Raw genomic sequence first — 23,175 nt, 5'->3', positions numbered from 1 at the left:
TGCTGAAATATATCCGCGGAGGTGAACTCCATGATCGGCGCCCAATCGGGATCGATAGGCACAAACGCAGGCGGCTCGGAGTCCATGGTCGGAGACGAATCCAGTGGTTCGGCAACACGGCTCTCGTAAGGAGTGAAGTCAGTATCCGGCTCTATCTCCACCGCGAGTGCGGCCTCCATGGCGGGGTCTATCCCCCTATCCTCGGATGGCGCGATTTGCTCCGGATTGAGGGCCGGAGTAGTTGCGGGTGTGATCTCCCGAACACTGTCCGACGACAGAGTTACGTCGTGCTCATCGTGATTGTGCGGCGCACCTGACATGGGCCTGAATCCGTCGAAGATAAAGTCTCCGCGGATGTCGGCAGTGTAGTTTAAGTTTCCGAACCTGACCTGATGGCCAGGGGCGTAGCTCTCGATCTACTCCAGATGGCCAAGCGAGTTGGCCCGCAGTGCGAAGCCACCGAATATGAAGATCTTTCCGGGGAGGAAAACCTCACCCTGGCCCGCATCTTTACCGATGATCGAAGGAGCCATCAAGCCTTATGATGACGACACAATGGAACTCTCAATTAAAGCACCAACATCGGTGTCAAAACCAGCGGATCTCGGGTAGGGGGTCCCGAACTGTGCGTTTAAGGCGGATGGTAATAGGAGGGCGGGGACACGATGTTTACCCAGGTTCGGGCCCTCTCAATGGAGGTAATACCCTACTTCCTGCTTGATTGATCTTGATGATATGGGTATTACAAGAGTTGATCTACCACGAGATCGTAGAGGCTAAACCCTAGAAGCTAGCCTACGGTATGATTGTATGTTGTCCTACGGACTAAACCCTCTGGTTTATATAGACACCGGAGGGGGCTAGGGTTACACAGAGTCGGTTACAAGGAAGAAGATCTACATATCTGTATTGCCAAGCTTGCCTTCCATGCCAAGGAGAGTCCCATCCGGACACGGGATGAAGTCTTCAATCTTGTATCTTCATAGTCCAACAGTTCGGCCAAAGGATATAGTCCGGCTGTCCGGAGACCCCCTAATCCAGGACTCCCTCACTTGTCAGAGGTCTCATACTTCTCGACCCGGGCATGAGTCCGAAATACCAATTTCAGCTCTTGGAACATCTTATATGCTCCGTGGCATTAAAAACGTTTTTGAAGTCCCGATTCTAAGCCGTAAAGAATGGTGCACTAAACTATCAAGTAGGCATCATACCGAGCTTGCCAAACGTTCATAATGTCTACATCTCCTCCTGCAAAAGGTCCGTCACCTAGTGGTGCATCAAGGACATAATTCTTCTGTGCATTAATGGGGATAGTCCTCAGATCACGGACCCAGTCAGCATCATTGCTACTATCATCTTTCAACTTATTTTTCTCTAAGAACATATCAAAAATAAACGGGGAGCTACATCGCAAGCTACTGATTTACAACATAGATATGAAAATACTATTAGGACTAAGTTCATGATAAATTAAAGTTCAATTTAATCATATTACTTAAGAACTCCCACTTAGATAGACATCCTTCTAGTCATCTAAATGCTCACGTGATCCATATCAACTAAACCATGTCTGATCATCACGTGAGATGGAGTAGTTTTCAATGGTGAACATCACTATGTTGATCATATCTACTATATGATTCACATTCGACCTTTCGGTCTCATTCTTCCGAGGCCATATCTGCATATGCTAGGCTCATCAAGTTTAACCCGAGTATTCTACACGTGCAAAACTACTTACACCCGTTGTATGTGAATGTAGAGCTTGTCACACCTGATCATCATGTGGTGTCTCGGCACGACGAACTATAGCAACGGTGCATACTCAGGTAGAACACTTATAACTTGAAATTTAGTGAGGGATCATCTTATAACGCTACCGCCATACTAAGCAAAATAAGATGCATAAAGGATAAACATCACATGCAATCAATATAAGTGATATGATATGGCCATCATCATCTTGTGCCTTTGATCTCCATCTCCAAAGCACTGTCATGATCACCATCGTCACCGACTTGACACCTTGATCTCCATCGTAGCATCGTTGTCGTCTTGCCAACTATTGCTTCTACGACTATCGCTACCGCTTAGTGATAAAGTAAAGCAATTACATGGCGATTACATTCCATACAATAAAGCGACAACCATAAGGCTCCTGCCAGTTGCCGATAACTTTTACAAAACATGATCATCTCATACAATAATTTATATCTCATCACGTCTTGACCATATCACATCACAACATTCCCTACAAAAACAAGTTAGACGTCCTCTACTTTGTTGTTGCAAGTTTTACATGGCTGCTACGGGCTTCTAGCAAGAACCGTTTTACCTACGCATCAAAACCACAACGATTTTTCGTCAAGTGTGTTGTTTTAACCTTCAACAAGGACCGGGCGTAGTCAAACTCGATTCAACTAAAGTTGGAGAAACAGACACCCGCCAGCCACCTGTGTGCAAAGCACGTTGGTAGAACCAGTCTCATGAACGCGGTCATGTAATGTCGGTCTGGGCCGCTTCATTCAACAATACCACCGAATCAAAGTAAGACGCTGCTGGTAAGCAGTATGACTATTATCGCCCACAACTCATTGTGTTCTACTCGTGCATATAACATCTACGCATAGACCTGGCTCGGATGCCACTATTAGGGAACACAGTATTCAAAAAAATTACCTACGATCACGCAAGATCTATCTAGGAGATGCATAGCAACGCACGGGATAGTGTGTCCATGTACCCTCGTAGACCGAAAGCGGAAGCGTTTAGTAACGCAGTTGATGTAGTCGAATGTCTTCATGATTCAACCGATCCTAGCACCGAAGGTACAGTGCCTTCGTGTTCAGCACACGTTCAGCTCAATGACGTCCCTCGAACTCTTGATCCAGTTGAGGACGAAGGAGAGTTTCGTCAGCACGACGGCATGACGACGGTGATGATGAAGTTACCGACGCAGGGCTTTGCCTAAGCACTACGACGATATGACCGAGGTGTGTAACTGTGGAGGGGGGCACCGCACATGACTAAGAGAAGACTTGTTGTGTCTTTGGAATGCCCCCTGCCCACGTATATAAAGGAGGGAGGGAGAGAGGTCGGCCCCACTACTAGGGAAAAGGCTAGCAACAACGCGGGTTTTAGGTGTATCAGTAGCGCGAGGACCGGCGCTACTAATAAGGCGCTACAACTAACACGTAGCAGTAGCGCGCGCTCACTAACGCTACTGCTACACAAGTGTAGCAGCAGCACGCTTAATGGAAGCTCGCTACTGCTAATAGCTATAGCGCGCTTCTCCTGTGCGCGCTACTGCTACTACCGCGCTGCTGCTAACTGTTCTCCACTCGCTACTGCTAATTTTAGTTGTTTTTTGTTTTTTTGGCATATTTGTTTTGTATTTGAACATGCTTTATAGAAGAATCTTTAGCACATACAAATGTCATCATGATACACATACAAATACCTGCGAGACCACAAATGTAACCATAGCATATACATACAAATAGTCTCATCATAATCATCATCCAACACAAAGTGGTATCTTGTCATCATCTCAAAAATAGCGATACATGCAAGTCTCGAATACTTGCAACTACAACGTCATCCATCTAAACAAAGGTATGCACGAGAAGAGCTATCACTATGAGTGAGAGCGGAACTATGCAGTACATGAGGTGGCGGTTACGAGTCCTCTCTCGCGCTAGCGTGAACCTCAAGTAACTAGCTTCTCCTTCTTGTCTGCTTTTGAAGACTTTATGGCTGGCGCCCGAGAACCCATTCACTTGCGCCTGACACTCATGCCACTCGTTGTACACCCCCGGAACCTTCCCTTTGTACACGACATAGCACTTCCATTTCGACATCAAGAAACTAGGTACCTGTTAGAGATGCATGTTCATGAAGAGGATGTACAATCATATATATGCAACAAAATATACTAGAGCAACACCGAAAAAGAAAGGGTTAGCAACTAGATGCAACATACAGTACACAAATTAATTAACTAGAGGTACGCAGGTCATCATACGCAAACTAATAAAGTAGCATTACGCAAGTTCGACAGGGACCGTGGACATCACAAAGTTTCATCGCTACAAAAAGTATACAAGTTCAACCGACACATATCATCATCATCGGGATCATAAATCACTAGAAGTTCCATCCTTCCATATCATCGAGGATGGACCCTAGCTTCTTGAACGGCGTGAGGTCTAGACGTTGCATGCCTATGCGAGTTCGGACGTCAGCTCGCGATATAGGGCGTGGTGGAACATCCCCTTCTCATCGACGACTTCTTTCATGATGATCGTCGCAATGTCGCTTTGGATGCGAAAGAAGTCATCTCTAGGTTTATAATCCACTTCTCCATGAGATTCTAGCCACTTTGTGGATATGATCATCATTTCTGCTTCTCATGCGAAGCTTTTGGTGATCCGTGTTGAACTAAATCATGAGATGAACGATGTAGAATCCATCCTTCTTGCTTGGTTTTGGGACATGGATGCAGGAGAAGTTAGTTTTATGCGCGAAACCCATCTTCTTGTTCCTTTGTTTCCTGATCTGCATGTGGCCACCTCTAATGCTAAAGCCTTGGAGAGCATCATCTAGAATATTCATTATGTGGGTGTAGTCTTTTTTCTCGTAGTCTCTGGAAGGGTCAAAATACACGGCGTGGGAGACTTGCGGGTAAAGAACGATAAGGACGGTGTGCCCGTTGCTGCGGGGAAAAGACACCTCAAATTATTCCCCATATGAGAGAGAAGGAATGATTGAAATGTATGAAAGGGTTGTCCGAAACTGACTTACTTTGGATGATAAGGCACGAGGACAATTTCCCGGTCCTTATTCTGTACCATGAAGTTTTGGAGGTACTCCCTAGCAATTTCACGCTCAAAGTCGCCGAGACTCAAGAAAGACTCGTGCATGTAGTACGGATCCGCCACACAGATTTGCGAGACTTCTTCACTCTTCATGACGGAGCTCATATGTAGCACAAAAAGGCGGACGATTGTAAAATCGAGCCGCCTTGTCAGAAACATCTCAAAGATATGGTCAAACCGCAGGAAGAACACCTCCGCGGGCCGTGTATCAACCTAGCACTTCCCCTCGGGCACACGAGCCGCGTATGTCAGATATCCTGGATCCTTTGAGGCTAGTAGGCTTTTCTCAGTCGACAGCACATGGTCATGCAGTCCCCTGAGATCCCCTAATAATGCCTCCAGCGGTTTCGGCGGTAGCATCGGCTCGCCCGTGAGATGGAACATGGCCGCACCTTTCACGGGTGCACGCTCTTCAGAATGCATCGTCTGACTGCTTTGTGCTCTGGCTTGTTTGGAGGCAGTTATCTTCCCCGATCTCTTCCTCTCCTTTTTCTTGGGCACACCTTCCAGACCCTTCCTTAACCCCTGCCCCAGGGTTCCCGGGCTAAGCACTATACGACCCTGGCTAGTTGAGCCTGTGTTGAGGCGACATCTTCAGGCGTGTCCTGTGAGGAATTCATGAAGAGAGACTTTTTGCAATCCTTCCAACGCCCCTCCTGCCCGGGCATATCATCCATATCCTCATTAGCATGCTGATAGCCCGATTCGTCATATGGTTGACTCATCATATCTATGTCACAGTCATACGCGTTTGTATTGAGGAAACCCATAGGGTCGACCTCCGTCTCATCATCCATTCTCTGTTCTACAGGACCGATTACATCAGCCAGTACTATTGCACCCCCTTCATCACGTCGTCCGCCGCTCTCACTCGGCACTATAGGAGCTGGTAATTGCGTAGGCGGGGTGGTGGTCTCCGCACATGCTTGTTGATGTGTGGTTATTGGTGTGCTCTCGGCCGGCTCCAGACGAATAAGATTCTTCGGCCATAGCAGCACCCAACTCTTGCATCTTCCAATCCGCGGCGGGGTCTCGTCGTCCTCTCCCACATGTTGTACTGGAGGAGGTGTTGCCCTGATTTCACACTGGACAAGCTAACCTTGAAGTGCCCAGCGGGGATCGGCTGGTTGTGGAACGTGGGTTGCAAGGGGTTCAATATCACCCCCTTTCCCACATCGACCTTCTGGCCTTTTATCAAGTAGAGTATGGTGCACGGGGTTTCTTCACCCTGCAAACACATATGTCTGTGGCGTAAAACATTCGAAAGGCAACAAAAATGGAATATTATATGTGTGTGTGTGTGTGCTGGTGCGACATGTAATTACCATGATGGCGTCGAGCTCAGCCAAAGATGAAGGCCCACCTAGCGCGCCAGAGACTGAGGAAGGGCTGCTATGAGCGGGAGCGACCGCGAGAGGAGGCACGATTGCATGAGCAAGTGATGGTGCGGTGTTGTTGTTGTTCATGGAGTTGCTCCCGACGAAACTGGGCATCGGGAAATCATGTACCATCTTGTCTGGATTTTCCTTCGTCCAGTTGATGATAGCTGGAACCAAGTTAGTAGCGAAATCATTTCTGCACGCAGTTACAACTGCATTGACTGCCTGCTGTAGCAACTCATTTATCTCCTCGGCTGTTTTTTCCGCGTCCTCAGCTGCTTTTTTCTCGACCGCAAGCTTCACCTTCGCGTCGATGTCCGCCTGACTAAACTTCTTTTTCTGCTTCTTGGCCTCCGGGCCCTCGTTGTAAAACACCTTCCACGTGGCGCCGTCTCCAGCGCCGTGCACACGACCATATTGCGGCCGCTGGCCCAAAGGGAGTCCCTTAAGTTCGTTCAAGGCCCGGTTGAGAGGGGTGTCCCACTTGGGCCTCGTCGGAGAAGTAGGGCTTTCGGCTGCAAGCTGGTGATGCTTCTCTAGTAGTCTAATCAATTTCCTCGTGATCTGGTCCGTGTAAAAAACCTTTTTCTCCTTGTCCCGCTTGTAGCGGGCCCTGATGAAGTCACACTCCAAGGGGTTGGTGAACTTCGCGAAGGGGTCTGGGAAACCCGCGGCTTCACGTTCTGTGTCCTCCTTATCCCATATGGGCCTTTTACCGAGGTAGCCACGGCTTCCGAGGCGATGCTTCCTCGTGTTCCTTTGCTGAAGGCTCTTGAATTTCGCAGCCTTAGCCTTGGCTGCCTCGGTAGCGCAAGTGTCCTTGAACTTTTTGAACTCCTCTTCCGTAAGTGTCGGATTTTCCTCCAGAATCTTGGACAGGGGTTCCTCAGCCTCAATAGCTCGTTTCACCCTCCCTTTCCAGGAGGCCAAATCATTGCTAAACATGCCCATGGCGTGATTGTTAATCTTTTTCATCTTCGGATCATCCCACGGTTGTTCTATGTTATCATCTCGATCGGGGAACTTTAATCTCTTGTGCAACTTCGTTAGGAGCAACTGCGTCAAATGTTCTTTACTCCTTAAGTCATCATCGTTGATGCTCGCACATTCCCGTAGGATGCATCCTAATTGGTTCCCATAGCACTTGCGAGGTTCTTCCGGCTCTAATGGCTCAAGGACATTCTTACAAATATGCATTTGATCAAGGCAATGAGGTGTATCGAGTTTGTGCCAGTACTCCAAGTCCCAGAACACAGACCTCGTCTTCCATACCTTCAGCAGCAGCTCCGGTGCCTTTCTCATCGTCTTTCCCGGCGCGGGGCACTCCTTCCAGTTTTTCAACAACTCATCGATTTCGGCACCACTCCGCTTATGTGGAGGTCCTCGATGCTCAGCGTGACCATTGAATAGATCTCCACGGTTTCTTCACGGGTCGTCCTGTTCGAGCCATTTTCGATGCCCCATGTACACGATTTTCCCAGACCCGCCATCTTTCCTTGACGTTAGGTGCTGAGACGTCGTATCATCCATGCACCGCGTGCATCCGCAATATCCATGGCACGCCTGGCCTGCCACATATCCGTAACCGAGATAGTCCTGCACTGTCATGATGCTCATATTGGTTCCTACATATTCTTCAAAGATCTTTATCGATCAAACCGCATAACAACATACATTATTCCCTTTGCCATCGGTATGTTACTTGCCCGAGATTCGACCGTCGGTATCCACATACCTAGTTCAATCTCGTTACCGGCAAGTATCTTTACTCGTTCCCTAATGCATCATCCCGTAACTAACTCATTAGTCATATTGCTTGCAAGGTTTATAGTGATGTGCATTACCGAGAGGGCCCAGAGATACCTCTCCGATACACGGAGTGACAAATCCTAATCTCGATCTATGCCAACTCAACAAACACCTTCAGAGACACCTGTAGAGCATCTTTATAATCACCCAGTTACGTTGTGACGTTTGATAGCACACATGGTGTTTCTCCGGTATTCGGGAGTTGCATAATCTCATAGTCAGAGAAACATGTATAAGTTATGAAGAAAGCAATATCAATAAAACTAAATGATCATTATGCTAAGCTAACGGATGGGTTTTGTCCATCACATCATTCTCTAATGATGTGATCCTGTTTATCAAATGACAACACATGTCTATGGTTAGGAAACTTAACCATCTTTGATTAACGAGCTAGTCTAATAAAGGCTTACTAGGGACACCGTGTTTTGTCTATGTATCCACACATGTATCAAGTTTTCGGTTAATACAATTCTAGCATGGATAATAAACATTTATCATGATATAAGGAAATATAAAATAACAACTTTATTATTGCCTCTAGGGCATATTTCCTTCAGGTGGCTGCCAGAGCGCCGGTCTGGATGATGAAGTTGCCCTGGCGCTTGCGGGGATGGGCGGTGGAGGCCTGAACGGCGAGGGGTGCGACACGGCCGACGACGAGACCTGCTTGAGGGGTTGGCGCGTCCATGACTTCCACGGTGACGGGCGACGACTGGGAGGCGTCATGGCGGCGCTACAGAGTAGGGGAAGGTGATTCGAAGCAGGCGAAGGAAGATCAATGGCGGCGGAGGGAAGAGAGAGTGGGAACTGCCGCACGGAAATGTCCCTCTCGCCAAATCTCGCTAGCGATAGGGGTCATTCTCGAGTCGGCCTCCCGCCCCGTGTTTTTAAAAGTTGAAGGGAAGAATTTGCCGTGCCCGTAATTTTTTTAAAGGCCACGATTCAATACAATATCTGGTTGGGTCATTTTTTTCCACGTAAAACTTAAGTTGACGATTATTTTATGCTTCGACGCCATATAAGGGTGTGGAGATGCACTTGCATCCCAGTCTGGCCAGCAAAACCCTCGATTGAGGCGTGCCGAAACACCGAGCCAGAACCCCCCTCCACACCCACCCCTTAGAGCATTACTAGTAGTACCCCTAAACCCTCAAACCCTCATAAATAACCGCTTTTTTGCGGGTTGCAACAAAAAAAACGCAAAGACTAGAACCCCTAAACCCTCAAACCCTCAAAAAAAAGTAAGGGGCCAACCCTCAAACCCAATTTCGAATCGTAGAAGTGAGGGTTGGAGGGGGGCGCTCGACCCCAGCCCGCACTCCCTTCCCCTGTCGCGCGAGAGGGAAGTTTCCCGTCCCCAACCTCCCGCTTCCTCCCTCCCAAGCCGCCGGCCGTCGCCCGCCGCCAATCCGGCCGGCCCCCCGCCTTCCCTCGACGCCGCCGCCGTCCCGCCCCTGCGCCACGCTCCCCGCCGCCGGATCCGCCCTTCCCCCACCTCCCCTCAACGCCTCCCGCCCCGCGCCCCGGCCCCCGGCCGCCCCGCACCAAGCCCCGCCCCCGGCCTCCCGCGCCGCCGCCTCCCGCCCCAGCGTCCCGCCCCCCGGACTCCCGCGCCGCCGCCTCCCGCCCCGGCGCCCCGCCCCCCGCCCGCCCGCATCAGCCATCGGCCCCGCCCCCGCCCCCCAGTCGCCTCCCTCCCCCAGCCGCCTCCCGCCCCCCAGAGGCCAGAGGCAGGCCGGCCTCCTCGAGCCGCCGCGCCAGATGCCCCCGCCTCCCCTCGACGCCCCCGCCTCCCGCCCCCAACCCGCAGGTATGCTTCCTGTTCTTCCTTTTTGTTTTATTTTTTTCCTTTTTGATTCATTGTTGGCACTCACAATTTATTGTTTGTTGTATTGTGTAGATGGAGGTGAACAACAACGACATGGACTCGTTGTCCGATTCATCGGGTTGGTCGTCATCCGACGATTCGGACACCGACGAGTTGTTGCAAGACGACGACGTCGAGATGATGAGCCTCCTCATCGACGTGCAATCCTTTGAAAACCACGTGAAGATGATGGATCAGAGGAGAGGGGCGAAGATGGGGCGAGTCACCATCTACCGGAACCGCGCTCTCGGACACGAGCATTTGATGGAAGACTACTTCGCAGAGGTACCTACATACCCTCCTCGTCTCTTCCGCAGAAGGTACCGAATGCGGCGTAGTTTGTTTGTGAAGATTGTCAACGATTGTGAGGCTGCCTCCTATTACTTTAAACGTCGTAGATCCGCCACCGGTATCATGGGGTTTAGTGCATATCAAAAGATATCGGCGGCAATGCGGGTACTCGCTTATGGCATACCTGCGGATTATACCGACGAGTATCTTCGCATTGGGCAAGATATAACCACGGAGTCAGTCTGTAGGTTTGCCAAGTTGGTCATTCGGCGGTACGGCGAGCAGTATCTTCGGGCACCAAACGAGGAAGATACAAAGAGATTAATGGAAATGAATGAAAAAAGGGGATGGCCGGGGATGCTAGGTAGTCTTGACTGCATGCATTGGAGGTGGAAAAATTGCCCAAAGGCATGACACGGTATGTATTGCGGTAAAAGCCGTGATGCTACCATTGTGCTTGAGGCCGTAGCATCTCAAGACACATGGATTTGGCATGCATTCTTTGGGTTGCCGGGAACACTCAATGATATCAATATCCTCAATAGATCTCCTTTGTTTAAAAGATTAATTTCTGGGGATGCTCTAGCTTGCAACTACAAAATCATGGACAATGCGTACTCAATGGGATACTATCTCACCGATGGCATCTATCCCGAATGGGCAACTCTTGTGAAGTCCATCAAGGAGAAAAATGGGGTGCCCTTAACAAGAAAAGAGGCTCATTTCACCAAGGCACAAGAGGCAGCCCGCAAGGATATTGAGAGAGCTTTCGGTGTTTTGCAAGCAAGGTTTGCCATAGTTCATGGTCCAGCTCGATTTTGGGACAAAAAAAACTTGATGAACATCATGAAATGTTGTGTGATTCTACACAACATGATCCTAGAGGATGAAAGAGGGTTAAACCTCCCTTGTTTCTATGACAATGTTGGTACCTGTGTGCAACTGGAAAGAAATCCTTCTCGCATACACGCTTTTTTTCAAGCACATCATGAGATTGAGGATGCAACCACTCATGGTCGGCTCCGGAATGATCTAATAGAGCACCACTGGCAGTTGGATGGGCGGCGCATTGGTCCATGATGTATCTTTGTTTTACTTTTCTATATCCTATTTTATTCGAACAATTATGTAATTTGCTCAAAAATTGTTGTAACAATTTGAATGATTATTGTTTTATTCGGTGTTGTAATAATAACTAGAATGATTATTGTTTTATGTCAAATGTGATGGAATTTGTGATATGTCATATGATGAAATGTGTTATATATGAAATAAGAGTTTTAAAGGTTGGGGTTGAGGCAAAGACTAGAACCCTCAAATCCAACCCTTAAAGCAGTTTAAGGGTTGGGTTTGAGGGTTCTAATCTTTACTTCTGTTTTTTAACCCTTAAAAATGTTAAAAAGTGGCATTTCTCAACCCTTAAAACTGTTATAAGGATTTAAGGGTTCAGAGGTTCTACTAGTAATGCTCTTAAAACCTCGACCCCAAAAACACAGCGCGCGAAACCGAGACAGCCGCCCGCCGCTCGCCCCCGCCTGCGCAGGCCTCACCATTTCCCTTCGTCGCGGCGGCATCCGAGGAGGAGAGATGGCGCCGCTCGTGCCGTCGTCACAACCATGGGTGGAGAAATAGTAAGCACCCTTCACCCCCCCCCCCCCCCCCCCCCCCCCCCCCCCTGGATTTCCCCATTTCTCGCGCAGTTTGCGAAGAAGCCCTCGTGGTTTTGCTCTAATTGCGCCTGTTCCTGACGTCGCAGCCGGCCGAGGCAGGTGAAGGACGTCGCGCACCAGGAGGAGGTGGTCCGTGTGCTCACCAACACCCTCGAGACCGCCGACGTACGTTCGCGCGCGCGCTCTCTCTAACCCTAGCTCTCCATCTGAGTCGTGACGATGTTTTTGTCTTCTAATCTGTTCATTGAGCCCCTTGGGAGGTGTCTTATTTGATGTTTGGTCCCTTGCAGTTGCCGCACATGCTGTTCTACGGTCCGCCTGGCACGGGGAAGACCACCACTGCGCTCGCCATTGCCTATCAGCTCTACGGGTACTCCCTTGCTGGCCATTTTTCTTGGTTTTCTGTATTTGTCTCTGCTTGGGTCAGTATTAGCAGTAATCATCAACTTAGAAGGTAGGGATGTAAACCGGGTCCCGTTTAAGCCCATGTATGGTCTAACAGTTCAATAAAGCTTTTTTCCGAGGAAAATTAACTATGTGGCTAGCTAAAACTAACTAAACGGGACTTGTGGACGCCATTTATTTGCCATTTACACCCCTAGGTGTCATGCTTGTCAATGGTCAGCGATGGTGTAACAGTAGTCAATGTAATGGGAGCATTTGATGCGCATGGTGCATTGTGCAATGTTCTGAGTCAATAGATGTTGAGCTACTTCTGTATATAGTTTGCTGTAGAGTTCTATGGAGATCCATTCATCAGAATGGCGTGCTAACTCTGTTCATTGTTGTGCGCAAACAGTGTGTAGTAATGGGATTACATTTCTTTCTAGAAAGTTGGAGCTTTTGATAAGAATGGACCGTCACGATGTTAGTTTTTTTCATTTGGCAGATGCTGGATTGTCTAATCAGTACAATCTTAAGAATTGGGTGTATGTTTGAAAACAACAACAATTGTTTCGAGGGTATGGTTTACTGATTATGTGATGCACTAATACTCACTGGGCCATGTAACAAGTAGAATGCCTGCTTTATTATTGGACAGTGAGGATATCTTTGTGCCATAGGTATGGCAATACTCATTAGAATATGCAAACATGTTAATGCTTCATCATTGGGTTAATGAGTTGAATGATGCATATTCAATTCTAATTCAAGAAATGAGAACCTTCGGCAGTTTAAGCTTTATAGATGCTTCATCATTGGGTTAATGAGTTGAATGATGCATATTCAATTCTAATTCAAGAAATGAGAACCTTCGGTAGTTTAAGCTTTATAGATGCTTCCCTAAAGGTCTTATCCTTTGATTGTGATAATTAATTGGTTCCAGCATCTCTGGTAGTAAAAACTATATGAGATTACTGCCAGTATGATTGGAAACTCAGTTTAGTTTTCTGGTCCTCTTTGGATAACTCAGTCCAGAGCTCTACAAGTCAAGAGTTTTGGAGCTTAATGCCAGTGATGAACGGGGAATTAATGTGGTGAGGACAAAGATCAAGGATTTTGCTGCTGTGGCTGTTGGTTCTGCACGGAAAGGGTAAGCTCAGCACGATTAGGAACCTTCAGATTTTCTGATTTTCGTTTGATAGTTACATTATTGATCACTGTCTATTTCTGTTTTGCTATGGCCTTCAGTGGTTATCCCTGCCCACCATACAAGATTATTATACTAGACGAAGCAGATTCGATGACAGAAGATGCCCAGGTACATTACCATATGTAGCACTCATATATCATCATTGTTGCAGTACTTTATAAAGTATGTGTGAGTTGATGATACCATGATTTATTTGCAGAATGCATTGAGGCGTACTATGGAGACTTACTCCAAAGTGACAAGATTCTTTTTTATATGCAATTATATCAGCAGGTATTCATCAATCTGTTCATATTATTTTTCCTGTGGTACATTATTTATTGAATTTATGAACCCATGATCATTGTGCAATGCAGGATAATAGAGCCACTTGCATCAAGATGTGCAAAGTTTAGGTTCAAGCCTCTTTCAGAAGATGTGATGAGCAACCGCATTTTGCATATATGCAATGAAGAAGGGCTCACTCTGGATGCTCAGGTAACCTTACTGTTTTCACTTCAAAATATATGCCCACATCAAACATATTCCCAGCCCAAGTTTTGCCACAGATCCTTTAATCAATTGTTGGCTTATCTTGACATATTGAGTGGCTTCTGTATTTTCCATGTTAGGCGCTATCCACATTAAGTGCCATCTCTCAAGGAGATCTTCGTCGTGCTATAACTTATCTTCAGGTCTGATGGTTTTCTCAGTTAGCACTTTGCATTATGCTATGGTTTAAGTATGTCCATTCATGTTACTTTTTGTGGTTGCAGAGTGCAGCTCGCTTATTTGGATCTTCTATTTCTTCCAGCGACCTGATTAGTGTTTCAGGGGTATATCATCACACACTTTCTTGCAAATGCCAACTTACATGTCAAATTACAATTTTTGCTTCCTGCAACATATTGTTATACGAAAAACTTGCTTGCTTGATAATGTTGTTCTCTTGAACTTTAATAAAGTGGATTTGGACCAGGATTTTGTTTTGGTAAGGTTCTGCACATGGTGTGATCAAATTGCTTAGTTGCAATCTCATGCTGTGATAAATTTTACTGTGAAAAGAGTTGGTCATTCATTCATTTGAACAAGAAACTGTTTATTCTCTGTCTTCTCTTGGGAGGTCAAACTATTCCGTTTTCATCAAGTTGACCTTCCTGCTGTTAAGGAGTATTAGTATTGGTCTAGGAGTCCTTATTAGTCTATGTTTAGTTTCCTTACACCTCAAGTTATGTGTAATATATATATGCCCCTTGGGCCTTCAATAAAGATAAGTTGCTTTCCTAACATGGTATTAGAGCCTAGGTTTAGGTTGTTAGACCTTTGAACCTGAGCATTGATAGTTGTGGATGACACTAGGAGAGTTGGGACAATTTTCGTTGGTTTATTTCTCACACAATGCCATGCCAACCTGAGGGGTTGGGGTTACATACTTATAGGCTGCTAGCCAGCCAAGCATATGCTGAGATGCTGCTGAGATGCCAGTCTAAGATGCTATCCTAACTGACAGTCCTTGATGGTCAAGAACTCTATCCTAACTGCCACAAGGACCATGTGCTGCAGCCCCACAATGACCCTAGTACACAGACTTATCCATCATTCTCCTCCTAAGTCTTGTATGTCGTCTTGTGGGAGTGTTGAATCATCCCGATCCTGGAGCAAAGCTCGAGGAACTTGACCCTCCCAAGAGGCTTGGTGAGCAGGTCTGCGAGCTGATCCTTGGTGTTGATGTAGCTCGCCTCGATGCTCCCTTCTTCCACACAACTGCGGATGAAGTGATACCTCAGCCGGATGTGCTTGCTCCGTTCGTGGAACACGGGGTTCTTTGCCAAGGCCAGCGCGGACTTGCTGTCCACCAGGAGCTGCACCGTTCTGGTGTCTTGAACGAGAAGATCACCAAGCAGTCGAGCGAGCCAAAGCGCCTGAGTGCAGGCGGTGGAGGCCGCTATGTACTCAGCCTCACAGCTAGAGGCCACCACCTGCTGCTTGACTGATTGCCAGCTCACGAGACACTTGCCGAGGAAGAGGAGGATCCCGCTCGTGCTCTTGCTGGTGTCGATGTCGCTGGCGTGGTCGCTGTCGCTGTACCCGACGAAGTGTGCTGCCCCCGGACACCTAGGGTAGTGGAGGCCGTGGTCGAGGGTCCCTGCTATGTAGCGGATGATCCTCTTCACTGCCTGCTGGTGTTCCGACGTCGGTCGCTCCATGAACCGACTGACATAGCCGACGGAGAATGCTAGGTCCGGCCGTGTGTGGGTGAGGTAGCGAAGGCTCCCCACAAGGCGTCGGTACTGCGTAGCATCCACTTCCTCCGTCGTGCTGTCGCGGCTCAGTTTCAGCCTCTCCTCCATCGGAGTGAGAGCTGGATGGCAGCCGGTGAGCCCAGCTAGCTCAACAATGCGCTTGGCGTAGGCGGACTGTCGAAGCGCGATCCTGGAGTGATCCTGGTGCACCTCAATCCCTAGATAGAAGGAGAGGAGCCCCAGATCACTCATCTGGAAGGTGGCCTTCATGTCTTCCTTGAATGCCGCCACCTCTGCATCTTTGGTGCCGGTGATCACCAAGTCGTCAACATAGACGCCCACCAGCAGGGCATTTCCTCCACTGCCCCGTCGGTAGACAGCGGCCTCATGCGGGCTTTGCTCGAAGCCCATCTTCTTTAGCGTGGAGTCCAGCTTGGCGTTCCACGCCCTAGGTGCCTGCCGTAGGCCATAGAGGGCCTTGCGCATGCGGAGTACCTTGCCCTCCTGGCCGGGAATCGCAAAACCCGGTGGCTGATGCACGTAGACTTCCTCCTTCAAGTCACCGTTGAGGAATGCCGACTTGACATCCATGTGATGGACATGCCAGCCCTCCTGGGCAGCTAGCGCAAGGAGAAGTCGCACGGACTCCATCCGTGCCACTGGAGCGAAGGCGTCGTCGAAGTCGACTCCTTCCTGCTGCAAGAAGCCTCGGGCCACCAGGCGAGCCTTGTGCTTGATGATGGCGCCAGCTCCATCCCTCGTCAGCTTGAACACCCACTTAAGGGTGATTGCGTGGTGACCACGAGGGAGGTCAGCGAGCTCCCAGGTGTGGTTTTGCTCGACCGCATCCATCTCCACCTGCATCGCGGCGCGCCATGCCGCATCTCTCTCGGCCTCTGCAAAGGACCGTGGTTCGCCGTCCTCACACGCGAGTTGTAGCTGCGCCTCCAGGTCACATGGCATCAGTCCCGGCACCGGCTGGTTGCCGAGTAGATCATCCATCGTGCGATACCGCAGCTGTTCACCTCCATACCATGCGTCGACCTGCTCCTCGTCGTGAGTGAGCGGGGAAGCGAACTTCATCGGGTTGTGCTCTGCGTGAGCTGGTGCTGATGAAGACGAACCCGGAGTGGTGACCGCCGGGGCTGGAGTATGCGGCGTCGCCAGTTGTGGTGCCGTCGGCGTAGCGGGCACCGGAGTCGATGTAGTTTTGGGGGCCGGGGTAGACGTGCCCGGCGGAGAGGAGCTGCTTGCTCCCCCGGCTTCCTTGAAGTGAGGGCACTCGACAATGAAGTCGTCATACGTCGGCGTCGCGCCGTCGTCCACCGCCTTGTCCCATTGCCACCCTCGCCCTTCGTTGAACACGACGTCTCGCGTCGTGCGCACACGCTGTGTCTTTGGGTCGAGGATGCGGTAGGCCTTTTGAGCCCTCCGCGTAGCCGATGAAGACTCCCGGAGTGCTCCTGTCGTCGAGCTTGCCAATCTGGCCAAGCTCCTTAGCGAACGCAAGACAGCCAAAGACCCGCAAATGGGAGACCGCCGGCTTCCGCCCATGCCAGGCCTCATACGGTGTCCTGCCGTCGAGTGCCTTAGTAGGCGAGTGGTTGAGGATGTAGACGGCCGTCAGCACCGCCTCTCCCCAGAAAACAGCCGGCATCCCTCGCTGCTTGAGGAGAGCCCGAGCCATCCCCACAACCGTCTGGTTGCGCCGCTCGACGACTCCGTTTTGCTGCGGGCTGTACGACGTGGAGTAGTGGCGCTGGATGCCCTCATCGGCGCAGTACGACGCGAATTCAGCTGCCGTGAATTCGCCGCCGTTGTCAGTGCGCAACACGCGCAATTTGCGGCCGCTCTCCGCCTCCACACCAGCCTGCGCGCGCCTGACGGCGTTCGCCGCTTCTCCCTTGCTGCCGAGAATCATCGCCCACATGTAGCGAGAGAGATCGTCGACGAGCAGCAGGAAGTAGCGTCGACCTCCTGGTGTGGCTGGCGTCACCGGGCCGCACAAGTCTCCGTGCACGAGCTCCAGCTTCTCCTTAGCCCGAAAACTCGCCTGTTGGGGAAAGGGGAGTCGTCTCTGCTTTGTCAGTACGCAGATGTCGCAGAACTGCTCCACATGGTCGAGGCATGGCAGGCCTCGTACCATCTCCTTGGCACTTAGACGCTTCAGGGCCTCAAAGTGAAGATGCCCAAAGCGCTCATGCCATTGCCACGCCTCGTCGTCCCGACGGACAGCGAGACAGACCGGTTGTGCCACCTGCACATCAAGGACGTAGAGTCGATTTCCACCTCTGGGTACCTTGGCGAGAAGGCGACCCTGGCGATCCCAGATGCGTAGGACCCCATGCTCAATCAGCACGCGTGAGCCGTTCTCATCCAGCTGTCCCAAGCTGATGATGGAGTTCCTTAGCGCGGGGATGTAGTAGACACCGGTGAGCAGCCGGTGCTCTCCCGTCTTGGTGGTGAAGATGACGGAGCCGACGCCCTTAATTTCCACAGCGGAGGCATCCCCAAACTTGACGGAGCCTCGCGCATCGGAATCGAGCTTGGCGAAGAATTCCCTTTGACCGGTCATGTGGTGGGTGGCGCCGGTGTCGAGGCACCACCCCGTAGTCTTGTCCTTCCCGGAGGCATCGCCGAGAAGAGCGTGCGCCTTTGGCTCGTCGAGGTGGATGAGAGCTTTTGCGACTGGTGTCGCTGAAGATAGCTCAATGCTTGCATGTGCCATGAATAGAGCCGTCTCCTCCTCCTTCGCCTGTGCGACGTGGGCCTGGCCTTGTCGTGGTTGCCGACACTCATTGGCCCAATGGCCAAACCGGCCATAGTTGTGGCAGCTGTTGTCTTGTGCCGGCTTGGGCTTGCCAGCAGCGCCGTCCTTGGCGCCTCCGCGGGCGTCCCCTTCGGCACGTCCTTGTGCCCTGCCCGGGGGGCCTCTTCGCGTCTTACGCTGCTTGCCACGCTTGCGGCCGCCCGTTGTGGAAGAAGGCTCCCCCTTCTTCCTGTCACCAAGGCTGGCATCCCACGGCTCCCGAGTTAGGAGCAGCTTCCCGCCGGTGGTGATGGGCCCCGAGGAAGGTTGTGGCTCGTCGGTGTCGATGACCTTGAGGCGACCTATCGCCTCCTCGATTGTCACCGTGGAGAGGTCCAGCAAGGACTCGATCGACCGAGCCATCTGCTTGTACTTCTCGGGGATGCACCGAAAGAGCTTCTCGACAGCTCTCTCCTCGGTGTAGGTGCATCACCAAACTTTACCAACTTCTGCAGCAGAGTGTTGAGACGGAGAGCAAAGTCATCAACGTCCTCACCTGGCTTGAAAGCCAGGCTCTCCCACTCCTTACGAAGTGCCTGCAGAGTGGACTTGCGAGCACGGTCGCCGCCGATGCGTGCCGCGGCGATGGCGTCCCAAGCTTCCTTGGCAGTCCGCTTGCTGGAAAGCGAGAACTGCATCTCGGGCGGGACTGCGGCGATGAGGGCGTCCAGCGCCCGTCGGTCCTCTTGGTGGTCGACGTTGCTGTCCTGGACTGCCTCCCACATGCGCCGCACCTGGAGCCTGACCTTCATGATCCCGGCCCACTCGACGTAGTTGGTTTTAGTGAGGGTAGGCCACCCAGCACTGGGACCAACATCCCTGACCACAGTCCGGACCTCGTAGAGGCCGCGGTCCTGGTCGTTGCAGCCGCCGTCACGGTGCGCACCTCCACCTGGAGCGCCGGCGTGCTCGGCTGCCCACTGCGCCGTCCGCTCTTGCGCCACTTTGGCGCGGTCTGCGTCAGCGCCGTCGTCCGCAGGCGCGGAGCTGCTGGAGCTGTCGGAGCCGCCGCGGAGTGCTTTGGCATCCGCTGTAGCCTCACGTGCTGCGTCTGCTGCTGCTTCTAACTCCGCCCTGGCTGCTTCTAACTCCGCCCTGGCTGCTTCTACCTCCGCTTTGGCTGCTGCCAGCTCCGCTGCAGCCAGCCTTGACACCCTTGCTGCCGCAGCAGCTGCTGCTACAGCTGCTCGCTCACGCTCCTCTGCCACGGCGCGCTCGGCCTCCTGCCGGCGCCGCATGCTCGAGGTAGCCGTGTGCAGAGAGCGACTTGCAGACATGGCTCGCTGCAGGGGGCTGTTGCGTGAAGAGGAGGCTGTTGAAGACGAACTGCTGCTCGACAGTCCGGAGGGAGGAAAGTAGCCAGAGGCAGACGGAGCAGCTGCTGCTACCGACTTGGGCTGCTCGCAGGAAATGCTCAGGGTACAAGATAATGAGGCTCTGATACCACTTGTTAGACCTTTGAACCTGAGCATTGATAGTTGTGGATGACACTAGGAGAGTTGGGACAATTTTCGTTGGTTTATTTCTCACACAATGCCATGCCAACCTGAGGGGTTGGGGTTACATACTTATAGGCTGCTAGCCAGCCAAGCATATGCTGAGATGCTGCTGAGATGCCAGTCTAAGATGCTATCCTAACTGACAGTCCTTGATGGTCAGGAACTCTATCCTAACTGCCACAAGGACCATGTGCTGCAGCCCCACAATGACCCTAGTACACAGACTTATCCATCATAGGCCCCCTCCGGCGCCGCAACTCGCCTCATGATCGATTTTTTTTCTCCCATAATCTATCTTCGATCGATCCCCTGGATCGATCTCATGCCGCCGCTGCTATCGATACTAGATTGATCGAGTCCGGAAAGAACATGCCCGTTGTTGCTCCCTCCAAGACGTGCGCTGACTGCCGCCTCACCCGATCGCCATCAAGATCGACGCCCAGGCCGCTCCATGTCGCCCAGCAAGCCTACTGGATTGATGCGCCGTTGGGCCTCTACACGTTCACTGCTGGGCAGCCATGGACCAACTCCTGGATTTGGACCCTCGACGGACGTCCGTGTTCTTCATCGACGGCCGCTCCTGCCCTCCCAGATCGACGTGCCCTGCAGCAGGTCTCCCATCCGGATCGATGCACCCGCCTGTTGGATCCCGTCGCTGTACACTTTGCATCCATCTGATTCGGGCCGCCTGGTGGCCTTCCGTCCAGATCGGGCAGAGCCACCGATGGTCACGTCTCTAGATCGGGTGCGCTGCCGTTTCTCTGTCTGCCTTGTCTCGATCTTAACTCAGTGCGACTCATGCTAGCTACTCTCACACGTCCTGCTGTACTGCTGCCCTTTTCTGCTCTAGGCGCTGCTCTGCGCTGCTGTGGAGCTCTCCTTGCTGCCTTTCAGCCACGTACATGGCTGGGTGCTAGCATCTACTCCGTTTCGATCTTGATTATTTTTCCAATGTCTTCTGCATACACGATGCCTTTTGCTTCTTCATGTGTGCTTTCTAGCTTCCTAGTTTTCTATAATTTCCGCTGCGTCCACCAAATCCGTTGATATTTTGTGTTTTCTCATGTCATGCGAGTCCACCAAACCTATGTCCATCAGCCTTTTTCTGGTCATTGTCCTCTGTATAGGATTTATGTGGCCTCTCTTTGCATTGTGGATCTAAGCCCATTCTCTTGCCGTTGAGCTTCTTTTGCCGTCGGTTTTCATGGGCCATGATTCTTTAAGCAATGCTTCTTCTCTTGATGTGCCATCTTCTTTTGACAACCCATCTTCTCTTGTATCTTCTATCGATGCGGTGTCTTCCTCTGATGTGCCATCTCTTCATTATCCCCTTTGGCGACTCGACAGGTTTTGAAGACTCTTCATGCTACGACGACACTCTCAAGACGCGGATTTGGATTATGTTTTTTTTTAGTATTACACTTCTTCAAATGCAATGCTATTGCATACACTTTGCATTTGAGGGGGGGGGGGGGGGGGGGTAAGGAGTATTAGTATTGGTCTAGGAGTCCTTATTAGTCTACGTTTAGTTTCCTTACACCTCAAGTCATGTGTAATATATATATGCCCCTCGGGCCTTCAATAAAGATAAGTTGCTTTCCTAACACCTGCATCAGGCTATCCCTGAAGATATTGTCAAGTCATTGCTTGTAGCATGCAAATCTGGTGAATTTGATGTGGCAAACAAGGAAGTTAGCAATATTATTGCTGACGGATATCCAGTTTCCCAGCTGCTCTCGCAGGTCAGCTCTCTTCTCTTTGTATACATAGATGACATGATGTGTTACCTGTTGTTTTCATCTTACAATTACCACCGACTGAAGTGTTCACATTCAGTTTCTAGATGTGATTGTTAATGCGGATGATATTCCAGATGAGCACAAGGCAAGAATATGTAGAAAGCTTGGGGAAGCTGATAAGGTTTGTCTCATTCTTTATATGCTAGTTTCACGGGTTAGCCATCCAAAATTGTAGTACGAGAACAACCATTTTTTCATGAGTTGCATGTTGCCATAGAGAAATCTAAAACATAATTAAAAAAATAAAGCATTGGGAACATAAAACATAAAAAATAAATAAAGCATTGGGAACGAAAAACATAAAAAAATTAACGCATAGGGAAATTTGATGACAGGATTATAATGGAGGATTAAGATAAGTAATGTTCTGCTTCTCGGTTTCTGGGAAGCTTGACCTGAGTATTTCAGCAATATCGATCAAAGTTAGAACATGACTTTTTGTTTACAGTCGGAATAAGTCCACGATTTACATATGCTATATGACATAATGAATCTCTCAAAAGACTTGGTCCTTCTGTTCCATTCTTCTCATAGTCCTTTCATTTAACTTTTATGATTTGCAGTGCTTGGTCGATGGGGCAGATGAGTATTTACAGCTCTTAGATATGGCCAGTGAGACAATTCGTGCTCTATTTAACATCCCGCAAGGGCTGGTCTTCTAAGAGAAGATGATGGAGATGAACAGTGATACTGCTGCCGGCTGTCTGCAAACTCTGGCAAATATATCTTGTGTCTCCTTCCCAACTTAAGATCCTAGAGAGGCCTAACCTCATTCTCATCATACTCTTGTGCTATTTTTAGGTTGGTTTGTGATGTTTTAAGTCCGATGAACTCACTTTCTTTTTCAACCAATTGAATTGTGCCTGGATATGTCAATGATCACAAAGAACAGTTCTGACTTGTCATGCATTCCTCATACGTGCTTTCCTTTGCATAATATGATTCATAACACAATTTGTTCCCTTCCTCTTCCTTACCCAGACTGCTTGCTATTAGGGTCTTGTTTGGGAATCACATAAATATGAGAGTACCAGGCTGTGGCTGGATGCTTTTTTTAGGGACTCTGGTTGGATGCTTGGTGAGAAGAGTTATCCCCTTCAGATTTCAAAGAGTAAATTGCAATAAACCACCAATTTGAGAGCTAGGTTTAAAAAACACTACGTTACATTTTTTGACAGAAACAAACATGTCTATGTTTTTTTTTTTGCAAATAACACTGATTGATGGATTATAACGCTTTAAGCCTGTTTATGACAGACGGGTTCCGGTTGTCAAGAGGTGTCTTGGCAAAAAAAAGGCCACCTGGGCACTTTGACTAGTCAAAATGCCCTTCCATGCCCACCCACGCCGTCGCCC

The 23,175-nt window shown here is 50.0% G+C and overlaps 1 protein-coding gene across 1 annotated transcript; it reads left to right on the top strand.

Moving 5' to 3' along the window:
- Positions 1 to 11,678: 11,678 nt before the first annotated feature.
- On the top strand, positions 11,679 to 22,728 carry LOC123102840 (replication factor C subunit 2). Its single transcript, XM_044524275.1, has 12 exons — positions 11,679 to 11,857; positions 11,983 to 12,061; positions 12,187 to 12,266; positions 13,311 to 13,430; positions 13,529 to 13,598; positions 13,690 to 13,763; positions 13,847 to 13,967; positions 14,102 to 14,164; positions 14,246 to 14,305; positions 21,637 to 21,762; positions 21,857 to 21,940; positions 22,383 to 22,728. The coding sequence occupies exons 1-12, from the start codon at positions 11,691 to 11,693 to the stop codon at positions 22,479 to 22,481; spliced, it is 1,143 nt and encodes a 380-aa protein (XP_044380210.1). The 5' UTR covers positions 11,679 to 11,690; the 3' UTR covers positions 22,482 to 22,728.
- The last annotated feature ends 447 nt before the right edge of the window (positions 22,729 to 23,175 follow it).

The sequence above is a fragment of the Triticum aestivum genome, chromosome 5A (genome assembly GCF_018294505.1).
Source record: "Triticum aestivum cultivar Chinese Spring chromosome 5A, IWGSC CS RefSeq v2.1, whole genome shotgun sequence".
Classification (NCBI taxonomy): domain Eukaryota; kingdom Viridiplantae; phylum Streptophyta; class Magnoliopsida; order Poales; family Poaceae; genus Triticum; species Triticum aestivum.
This window is presented reverse-complemented; position numbering and strand designations above follow the sequence as displayed.

Bases quoted from the DNA above. Each gene is read 5' to 3' on its own strand.
- LOC123102840 (XM_044524275.1), top strand. From the start codon at position 11,691: ATGCTCTTAAAACCTCGACCCCAAAAACACAGCGCGCGAAACCGAGAC. The intron at 12,062-12,186 runs GTACGTTCGCGC...GGTCCCTTGCAG, and splicing joins ACACCCTCGAGACCGCCGAC to TTGCCGCACATGCTGTTCTA. The intron at 21,941-22,382 runs GTTTGTCTCATT...TATGATTTGCAG, and splicing joins AGCTTGGGGAAGCTGATAAG to TGCTTGGTCGATGGGGCAGA.